The sequence below is a fragment of the Diospyros lotus genome, chromosome 2 (genome assembly GCF_014633365.1).
Source record: "Diospyros lotus cultivar Yz01 chromosome 2, ASM1463336v1, whole genome shotgun sequence".
NCBI classification, from domain to species: domain Eukaryota; kingdom Viridiplantae; phylum Streptophyta; class Magnoliopsida; order Ericales; family Ebenaceae; genus Diospyros; species Diospyros lotus.
Window position 1 is genome coordinate 3,575,386 of NC_068339.1, and position 11,044 is coordinate 3,586,429.

Consider the following 11,044-nt stretch of genomic DNA (forward strand, 5'->3'; position numbering starts at 1 on the left):
GAGGATACCATTACCGCTAGGTGATATTATAATTTTATTTTTTATAATTCAAAATATTTAAGAATGAAATTATAATTTTGAATTTTCTTTTTTTTTCAAATAACTATATTATTTTGAGTATTTTTTTCTTTTTTATTATTAAAATTTTAGTCTACTAATAGACAATAACATTTGTTACCTTGAGTTCGAGTTTCACTATTATTATGGAAGGCTCAAATTTAATTAAATATATAAGTTTTAAATTTGATTTTTAATCTTATTTAATAAATTACTTGAACTTGAGATTTGTTGTAGATATTCTAATAATTTGAACTCGTAAATAAACTTATTCGTGACTTATGACTTGTTTGTCTTATTATTTATATTACTTAAGATTTAAATATCTTTTTTAATATGTTAATTTTATGTGTTCTATAAAAAATTAAAAAAAAAATTATAATGGCCCTTAAATTTAAGATAAATTGATCATACATCCTCTCAACTTTGGTTATTTAAGTTGAACGTTATTTGAACTTTAAAATTTACCAAATTAGTCTCTAAATTAATATACACGATACACAATTAAAATAATAATAATTATATAAATGTGTGGAGAAACCCAATAAATAAATTCACTGACATCACAAGTGAATATAACGAAAAGAATTTGTAACAAAAGACAGAAGTGTGAATTAAATTAAAAAATATTGATGAAAAGGTTTTAGACATCACATAAAATTTAATTACTTACAAAATATATAATTATAAATAGAGATTATTAGAAAAATAAACATTAATTGATTATATGTAGTGCAATTGTTTTTATTTGTTATTTTATATCATAAACAATGATTGTTTTTGTTCTTGAATTCACCGGAGAATTAATTAGGGTAGTATTCATGTTTGTATTAAATAAGCAAGCTGGCTGGCACAATGAAATACGAAAATAACAAGGACTTGCAATTTGTAAGGAAGACAGTTAATGTCGTCTATAAGGGATTGGAAAATGAAGGATAATTGCCATTTGTTTGACTTTGATTAAATTAAGAAGCAATCAAGGGATTGTGATTGTGATTGTGATTGTGAGGAGCATTGGGTACATCGATCGTATTTGATTTTAACAAATCAAGGGCGTATAGTATAAAGCATATTCATCATCTCTATAATTTTTTATTATTATTATTTCTTATAAAAATCTAATCGGGTCCATAAGGTTAAATCCATAAACTTTTAATAATCTAAAAGTTGAAAAAATCATCGAATAAATTCGATTGTGATAGCATTCACCAAATTAGTACGCTATCATATTTAATTTGTCTATATCTTGTAATTCACATACATACATACATACATGATAATGAAAGAGATATTTTAATTTTTAAAATCTGTGAAAGTCATCTTCTCGTCTGAATATTCACTGCCACCACAAATAAATATGGGAAAGATTAATTTTAATTTCCAAGTCAAATCTCATTTTAATTAATTAATTAATTAATTTTGTCTTGGCGTTTACGCAGGGAAACGACTGACTTCTTGTCTTTACTTTCCTCTCATTTTCCGCGTGATTTCTCCCTTATCTACAACACTGAAATGAAATGAAAACTTCTCCATTTAAGCCCATGAAACGAAATGAAATGAAATGTGGTTAGCCAAAGTCTAAATAGGGATTTGAAAATAGTTTTTTTTTTCCTATTAATTAGTCCAAAACAGGAGGCAATGAAAATCATTAATTTTATATTTTAAATAAAATTAGCCAACTGTTTGAGTCAAGTTGATTTAAATTATTATAATTTTTTATTATTTATTTGTTTATTGCACAAAAAACTTTATGATTTTTTGGTTGAAAGAGATTTTTCTAACGAAATAACTTTTAAGGATGCCCAATATTTATTTATTTTTTCAAATATCTTTATGAATTTACTTTTTTGATAGAGAAATATACTTTTTTAAAATTGCTATTTTAGAATTAAGAGGTCGCTCTCATTATTCTGATTAGATGTGAAAGACATTTGTCGTTTAAAAGGAATTGTTCTTTAATATTTATTATTATTTATTTGTTTTTTTAATGACATTTCCTTCATAAAAAAGAAATATCAACATACTAAATATAGATATGTGAAAATTGAAATAAATATTATTTAAAAAATAAAAGATTACTTAAAAAAAATAGGACATGTGATTTTTTTTTGAATAATTGGTCAAGAATGAGGAAAGAATGGGCCTAATTAAAATTTTTCAATTTTAAAATAAAATTAGTAATTAATTTTAATTAAAATATAGATTGCTTGTTAAATGAGATTTTAGTAATTTATTTACTTAATTTTTTATTATTATTTTATAATTCCATTTAAGGAATTTTTTTGATAATGATTTATAATAATTCTATTAAGAGAGCTCTAAATAAGGAAAATATATATATTATATATATATAGAGAGAGAGAGAGAGAATATACATGTCTTTGTCTGAAAATGATTGTAATATTAGCGTGGAAGAGGGAGCGTAATTGGGGAAACAAATAAGTGAAATTACCAAAATACTCAAGTTAATTTTATTATCAAAATTATTAATCGTCTTAATACTATAAGTTTATAAACATGATTGGAACGATAGTAACAGTCTAACAGATAGGTACTCTATTGTCATGGCCGAGGCTTTACATGCTTGTTTTATTGTTGCATGGAACGACTTATTTTTAGATATATTAGTAAAATAATTAAAAATTATGATATTTAAACTCAAAATTTTAAGTTAATAGAGCTATCACCTAGTACTTAATTACGACTCTAACCTAATGTTTAAATTGTGAAAAAAAAAGTGGCATTCATGTAATTAGTATTGATTTTTGGTTAAATATATAAATACACATTTAAACTTTCATTTTCTTTTTATATATGGACACCCTTAAGTTTATTTAATTACATTTACACACCTAAACTAACCATTTACACACAAATATTAACCCTTGATCAATTTTGGAGGTGCATTTGTCATGCACGCGTGCTAATATGGACATTAGGTGGGAGATATGGCAAAACTGTCCAAATAACAATTCCAACATTTTTCGTTGACCCAAGATGTTGTGAGACTTGAGATCGCAGTGAACATAACTTTGCATGTAAAGGTAGTGCAAATCCTTCAAAGCAAACCGAGCATGCTTTTTGACATCATTTTTGGACAATCCTCTACCTAACCTCTTAATTCAATCGGCTAAACTACCACTTGAGGCATATTTTACCTAGAAATTGTACATTTGAATGTCATTTTTGTCAATGATATCATCTCCGAAACAACAAAAAATATGGAGGACAATACTAAAAGTGAGTCAAGAGTATTTTCTCCTTTAAAAAACGAGTCACTCTTAATTTTGGCAAATTTGATGCTCATGACATTAGAAAGAAAATCCTTCTTGATCAAGCATTGATCTTACAAGGCATGGGCCACATACACCATATCGGAAGCACCACTTTCAACTTTTTTTTCTTCATATTTGATGTGAATAAATTTTATATTAATTTTTTGTTCTCTAATGATTCTTTGAGTAAATCTAAAAACCAATTGTTAACAAGCGAATTAATATATAGGAAGGAAGAAGATGTCAGTAATAGCTTCACTGCATGCTGCTCACATTGATGAGCAAAAGCAAAGTTAGGCTCATTCTTCGTCTTTGTTTTTTTTTTTTTTTTTTTTTCTTTCCTTATTGGAACGTTAATTTATGATTCAGATAACAGCTACGCTAGCTGTGTGGCTGTGAGTTGAAAATACCAATTTGGATGGATATGACATTTAATTTTTGGATGGAGGCCAAATTGGGGCCTATCATTTTTAGGTAATTGAAAGCGCCAACTTACCTTTCTCATCAGTTGCTGCTTCCATTGCTTAAAATCATGGGAACTTAAAGGTGCAGTGTATAAGAAGAAAAATAATGCATAATAATAGTGTATATTATTTAATACCTGTACGATATCAATGTCCAAAAATATTGTTGATAGCAAATAAGTTTCACTTATGTGTTTGGTTATTTCATTTAGGTTTATCATTGATAATGTACGTTTGCCAAGAACATATAGTGAAATTGAGTTTTACTTTCATTTTTGGGTTAAAAATTTAAGTTTGATATTTTTTTATTGTTTGATACAATTTTTATTCTAATGGAACTAACAGCTCATGTTAAGATTGAAAGGGCACTTGAGGGTGGAAAAAAAGAAAAAAAAAATCCCTATTACCTAACAAATCTCAACAAACTTTGTGTCTTTTAGCAAATGGCATAAAAAGCGTAAGAGGGGTCGTCTGTCTCACAATAGGATGGTAGAGCTAAAAAAACTGGAGATGCGGGGTATCGATCCCCGTACTTCTCGCATGCTAAGCGAGCGCTCTACCATCTGAGCTACATCCCCTGCTGGCTAAGGAGACTTAAATGTATAATTTACAGATAGAAAAAGTCACCAGTTTACGTGGGTATTTTGTTCGTCTTCCCACCTCTCTCTCTCTCTCACTATTTCCCCATAATCATTCTTGTTTTCGTCTCTCAATATGGCAATGCGGGTAGGGCTGCCATATTTTAAACCCCGTCATTGCTGAAGTCAACGACATGCTCCGTCTGTGGATGGGCAATTACAGTTTACTTTGTTATTCACTTGCTGCATGTGCAAAATACTGAGGAAAGACGTATATAGCTAGCTAGGGTATTCCAATCTGATGATATATAGTATTCATCAACCTTGATGGCTAGGCTTATAATAAAACCTTTACGGCCACAGAAGTAGATGTAGATTTTTATTCATTTTCATCCTCTTACATATGTAACTTCTTGTGTCCTAGTACTAGCATCGATACGCAATGGACAACCATGAGCTGCAGCAGCTTTTTCTGCTGTATCATGAACACTCTGCAGGGATCGTTAGGAATACATAAGACAACTTCAGAGAAAATTATTACGGAACTAGTACCTGGCAGTATTGGATTATCTCAAACCTAGTGAACCATCACTCTCTCTCTCTCTCTCTCTCTCTCTCTCTCAATGTAGTATATGTAGAATTATTATCCAAATTTCAACAACATTCATGTCAAATCATTAAAAATGAGATAAACAACAAATGAAAGCATACCTGTATCCATTATGATAATTGATCAAAAACAAGTATTTTGATCTTCTAATTGATTTCTAGTTTCTTAAAATTTCTCTGTTGATGGGGATGCAGAGATATCAAAACTTCTTAATCAATTGGGAATCATAACCCCTTTATATAACAGTTAATAATAACTTTTAATATTTCTAAATTGGCCCTTCATCAATTTAGAAATATAACTTATGTCTCTACACATTAATTCCATGATAGTTTAATACCCAGTAGTCCAAAAATAAACTTTATAGATCACTTTTAATTGGCTAAACCTTAAGATAGCATTACACATTTAACAATACATTTGTAGCCCTATATATTGAATGATTTATTTTCAACAATCTCCCACTGGGCCACATATGTAATCTTACAAATGTGCACAACCTTATAAGCTCAAAAATTTTTACTATCACTACTAAGGGTATTTTCGAACAATCTCATCCATTAATTATATTGATATAGGATCAAAGTGATCTTCGTCACATTTAGCATGACTAAATTCATCAATGGTCACGTATACCAATATAACCAAATGACATAGATCAATCATGGATGTGTAGCATGGAAATTACATGTGATGTGATCCAAACATATCTATTTCCAACTGGTCCTACCTTGTTCCTTAGTGAGATCAATACTGAATATAATATATCAGAGTGAAATGAACCGAATACTTTATTTCTGTACAGAAAATATTCAAATACAAGAATGTCTTTATAAACAAACATAAAACAACAAGAATACAAACTCCCACTAAAACATGATATCTTCACACAATACAACACCCATATGAACAGTGTGCTCATAAAAGACCTTAGGTGGTAATCCTTTGGTAAGCGGATCCGCAATCATGGAGTTTTTCCTAATGTGTTCTATGCAAATCTGTTCACTCTGCACTATTTCCTTCACAACTAGGAACTTTATGTCAATATGCTTAGACTTAGATGAGCTCCTATTGTTATTGGAATACAGAACTGCTAATTTATTGTCACAATATAACTTAAGTGGTCTTTCTATACCATCCAAAATGCGCAGCCTAGTGACAAAATTTCGCAGCCATATTCCGTGGTTAGATGCCTCGTAACACGCCACGAATTCTGCTTCCATGGTGGAAGATGCTATGAGTGTCTGCTTGGCACTCCTCCAAGAAATGGCTTCTCCAGCTAGCAGATAAATGTAACCTGAAGTGGATCTTCTACTGTCTTGGCATCCAGTAAAATCAGAGTCGGAATACCTTATGATCTCCAATTGATCCGATCTCCTATATGTGAGCATGTAATCTTTTGTTCTCTACAAGTATCGCATAACCTGTTTTGTTGCTTTCCAATGATCCATGCCAGGGTTGTTTAAATATCTGCCTAACATGCCAACAATGAATGCTATATCCAGACGTGTACAAACTTGATCATATATTAGACTCCCGACAGCTGACGCATAGGGAATCTTCTGCATCTCCTTAACTTCAAGTTGATTCTTAGGGCATTAACTGAGACTAAATTTGTCTCTCTTAGCGACAGGGGTGTCACCTGGCCTACAATTCTGCATGCCAAATCTTTTAAGCACCTTATTGATATAGCTCTTTTGTGATAATCCAAGAATATACCGAGAACGATCTCGGTGTATCTGAATCCCTAACACAAAAGAGGCATCACCAAGATCTTTCATCTCAAAATTCTTTGATAGATATCTCTTGGTTTCATGCAACAAGCCTATATCATTAGTGGCAATCAATATGTCATCAACATACAAAACCAGGAAAATATGTGTACTCCCACTAAATTTTTGATACACACAATCATCCATAGCATTAACCTTAAAACCAAACGAGATAATGACTTGATGAAATTTGTGATACCATTGACGGGAAGCTTGTTTGAGCCCATAGATGGATTTCTTTAATTTGCAAACCATATTCTTTGGGTCTCCTGACACAAAGTTTTCTGGTTGCATCATATAGATCGTTTCATCAATGTCGCCATTGAGAAACGCTGTCTTAACATCCATCTGATGTAACTCAAGATCAAAATATGCAACAAGCGTCATAATAGTTCTAAAAGAGTCTTTCGTAGAAACAGGAGAGAAAGTCTTTTTGTAGTCGATGCTCACCTTTTGAGTAAAACCTTTAGCTACAAGACGAGCCTTATATCTTTCCACATTACCTTTCGAATCCCTCTTGGTTTTAAATATCCATTTACAACCAATAGGTTTCGCACCTACTAGTAATGGGACAAGATCCCAAACTTTATTTTCTTGCATTTCTAATATTTTCAAATTGACCCCTCATCAATTTAGAAATATAACTTATGTCTTTACACATTAATTCCATGATAGTTTAATACCCAGTAGCCCAAAAATAAACTTTATAGATCACTTTTAATTGGCTAAACCTTAAGATAGCATTACACATTTAACAATACATTTGTGGCCCTATATATTGAATGATTTATTTTCAACAATATATTTATATATTTATATCATGAATACCAATAAAATAGATTTTTTTCAGGATGGGGGGAGAACTAGACTTCTGAAGATCTGTTTGCTGTTTGAACTTCCAGATGATGGTTGCGAGGCCTTGTGTACCTGTACCTGTAGCGCCTTGCCCATAGCAGGTAATGCAAAAAATTCAGCACACTTAGCACGCACATCAGCCAGTAAAACCTCTCCAGGTGATAGTGATTCAAGTTGCTGCCAAAGAGCCATGGCGTGTGCCTGAATGTACTGGTGACATTGTTGATCATGGACACCAGCACCGAGCTGAGGTAGTATCCCATTGCCAATGAGGCCCAGGACAGAGCGGTGGCCAAAGATCTCATGCTGAAGGGCGCCTCTGTGAAGAAGAACTCCATCATCCCAGCCAAGCCGAAAAGATCGGCCGATCCCAAGAACAAGTACTGCAAAGCAATCCAGAGGAATGTGATGGGAAGTGGCTCGGTAGAGTTCACCAGCCCAGATTGCACGGCCACCTTCTTCCGCTTTGTTTCTACCAGAGCTGCAACAGCCATGGCCACAACAGAGAGAACTAGCCCTGTCCCTATCCTCTGTAAATGAGTGATACCCATTTCGGTTTTAGTCACTTTCCTGGCAATTGGGATGATGATGTGGTTGTAGACCGGTGTGAGGACCATCATGAAGAGGACGGGAAACACGGGTAGAGAAGCCGGTGGGACTGTTAAGGCGCCAATCTTGGTGTTCATAGTGGCTGCTTGCTGGACGGAGAAGGTGGAGAGCTGAGCAAGGCAGCAGTTTAGCATAATGGTGGACATGAAGATGGGGAAGATCCTAAGCACTATCCTTGCTTCTTCGACTTCATTCGCGGTGCAAGCTCGTGCCCAGTGGACCGGCCTTCTTACAGCCGCTATGTCATGGAATTTGAGGTCTTGTGATGCAGCCTGAATTTGTGTATTCTCTTTGTCATCAACGGAGTCGATCGTGTTTGTGTTAGCAGTCCCAACAACGTTTCGGTTGCTCCTAGGCATGAACTTGTCATAAACTGCTGCAGCCAAAACCTGTTGGAACAAAGAAGTAACACTAAACTGAAGTTCATAAAGATATAACATGTCTGTCTGTCTGTCCATATGATCCTATTCATACCTTGAATATGCTTGTAATAGGGCTTCCTGCAGGGATTTTGGTCCTGTAAGTAGGGGAGCCAAGGAGGAAGACTGGGATGGAGATCAGTATGGTCGCAGTAGCGATCCCAAAGCCCCATTGCCAGCCCTTGTTGTCCTCTATCCACACCACAAAAGTCACAGCAACTAAGGCACCACAGGAGAGGCAGAACACATAGTAATTGAAGAAGGATGATCTCTGTTTCCTCCCCGTTTGCGTGCTTTCATCAAACTGCTCGGCTCCATGTGGGGGAAGGGAACCTTTGATCCCACCAACACCCAGAGCCACAAGATAAAGACCTATAAACAGCATTGCTGCTTTCCCACCATCAGCTTGCTCAAGCCTGGTGTTCCTGTTTGTGGATGTGCTGACTGGGGGTTTAAGAGAGGTTATATGAGCTTGCAGAGTTAGAATTAGCAGCCCCTGTTTCAGCAGCTCAAATCAGTATATTTTAAACTAAGACATTAAATGGCTTTTATGACTTGCACCGAGGATCTAATCAGAACTTTGTAGTATATAACTAAGGACACTGGTAGCATATATGATGTGAGGAATGTATATTTAAGGCTTTATGTTGAACAAAATATTTTTCTTATTGGGCAAGATACGAGTGCTTTGAGTGTCATAATTTTTTTTTTTTTTTTCAAATAGAGAGAAAATGATATGGCATGTACCTCTCAGCCTGTCACTTCAACCAGGTGTTATAGGGCCCAACAGTGATTTATCTAATGTCATGTGAAAGATGGTCCAGCCCTTCAAGTTTTGCTGGACCATTAAGGATTTAAATCTTATACCTGAGTTATCTCCCTTTTGTCACACTATTTTGCTGTTTCCTTCATGCAATGCATGCTACTGTAGTAGATCATACAATATATTGTTTTTCCATGGACTGTGATTTTCCAAACAACCCTGAGCTTGGTCGCCATGGACTGTGATTTTCCAAATTGTAATCATACAGGGTAAATCAGATGATTACTCTTATTTACTTACTTTGCTGGGGAAGAATTAATGAATTATATTGAACCATTACTGCATGAGAGGCTTACAGACTAAAAAAAATTTGTTACCGCAAATTCTATTGCTGCGCTTATGAGATAGATGGAATAAGTTGTGAAGAAAGCATCAGCTAAGAAACCCCCAACAAGAGCCAGGACGAAGGCCGTGCCCATGAAGTTGGTTACTATGTTGGCAGAGCTGGATGGAGAGAAGTGCATGAATTTGGACAGATAGAGCACAAGATTGCTTGTGTTGGCCAGGTATGCTAGGTTCTCTAGCACCTCCACAACTACACCCACATGACCATTGAACAAATTACATTTTTGTCAACCAAAAATGCAATGCACGTGGATTGAGGGAAATTAATGTGCCTTAATTTGGTTCTAGAAATAATTAACTTTACTAACCCAGGACAATGGCGGCTGCAAGCATGCCGCCATGGCGGCCTTTCAGAGCCGGTCTGTTCTTCCAATCTACATAGCCTTCCCATGTGTTGAGTTGCTGTGACTCAGCCTACACACTAGCAAAAATTATTTTAGAAGCACAAGGCAGGCAAACTGCAGAGGAACACAGACAGACATACCCACACACACATATATAGCAATTGGAGAATATATTAGAATGAAACAAACCATTTCTTAGTTTAGATGATGCTCGATTCTATTGGACGTCTTTTGAGTTGAAGACCAGGTGTTGAGATGAAGAAGTCGTATTTATACACGCAGAGGATGGGACAATCAAAGAGGAATGGAAAGGTCTAGACAACAGAAAATGACTGCTCTTTCTCGCAGACCTTTTCACCAACTTGGATGAGTTTGGTGCTTGTCCATTTAAGACTGATCTATGGACGAAGGGCTACTGGCTTATGAAATTAATATAAATAATCACATCTTCATGTCACCTTGAGCTTTCGTGTGTTGTCGTTGCTAACTTAAGTTTCCTCTGTTTAGCTTGAGCAGGATTACTAGGAATATCAACACCAATTAACCAAGTCACTTATCAGAAACCTTGTCTAGGACTTTCTGAATCATACGTTATAGTTGCTTCATCTGATCTGACTAATTGCCTTTGAATCCTGTTTTTGTGCTTATCGTTTCAGTTTTCTTATCTGGGCAATAAGGAATATCCTTTTTCCTTCATCTTTATACAAGTGGATATAATTTTTCCGGGAAAAAGAAAAAGAAGAGAAGAAAAATTGGGGGTGCTTTATTATCTGAATGATCGCCAAATTGAGAGGCTAGGATTCCCCAAATGATGGGCCCTAAGACAGCAATTACTCCCATGTACTGCAACGCCCTCACGGGGAGGGCATCCCCCTTTTGGTGATTGAATTAAA

General features: G+C 34.5%; 1 protein-coding gene and 1 non-coding gene across 5 annotated transcripts; both read right to left on the reverse strand.

Annotated features, from left to right (window-relative positions):
- Window positions 1–4,301: 4,301 nt before the first annotated feature.
- TRNAA-AGC (transfer RNA alanine (anticodon AGC)) lies at window positions 4,302–4,374 on the reverse strand. Its single transcript has one exon. It is a non-coding gene; the product is annotated as a tRNA-Ala (tRNA).
- A 3,196-nt stretch (window positions 4,375–7,570) lies between these two features.
- On the reverse strand, window positions 7,571–10,432 carry LOC127794151 (protein NRT1/ PTR FAMILY 4.6-like). 4 transcript variants are annotated; one of them, XM_052325067.1, is made up of 5 exons: window positions 10,341–10,432; window positions 10,116–10,221; window positions 9,780–9,997; window positions 8,695–9,135; window positions 7,571–8,609 (listed from the first exon to the last, which is right to left on the reverse strand). In XM_052325067.1, the coding sequence occupies exons 1-5, from the start codon at window positions 10,341–10,343 to the stop codon at window positions 7,620–7,622; spliced, it is 1,758 nt and encodes a 585-aa protein (XP_052181027.1). In that variant the 5' UTR covers window positions 10,344–10,432; the 3' UTR covers window positions 7,571–7,619. The 4 variants fall into 4 exon arrangements, with proteins under 4 accessions (XP_052181027.1, XP_052181028.1, XP_052181030.1 ...); XM_052325068.1 differs by having other exon boundaries at window positions 10,116–10,228; window positions 10,341–10,373; XM_052325070.1 differs by lacking the exon at window positions 9,780–9,997.
- Window positions 10,433–11,044: the final 612 nt, after the last annotated feature.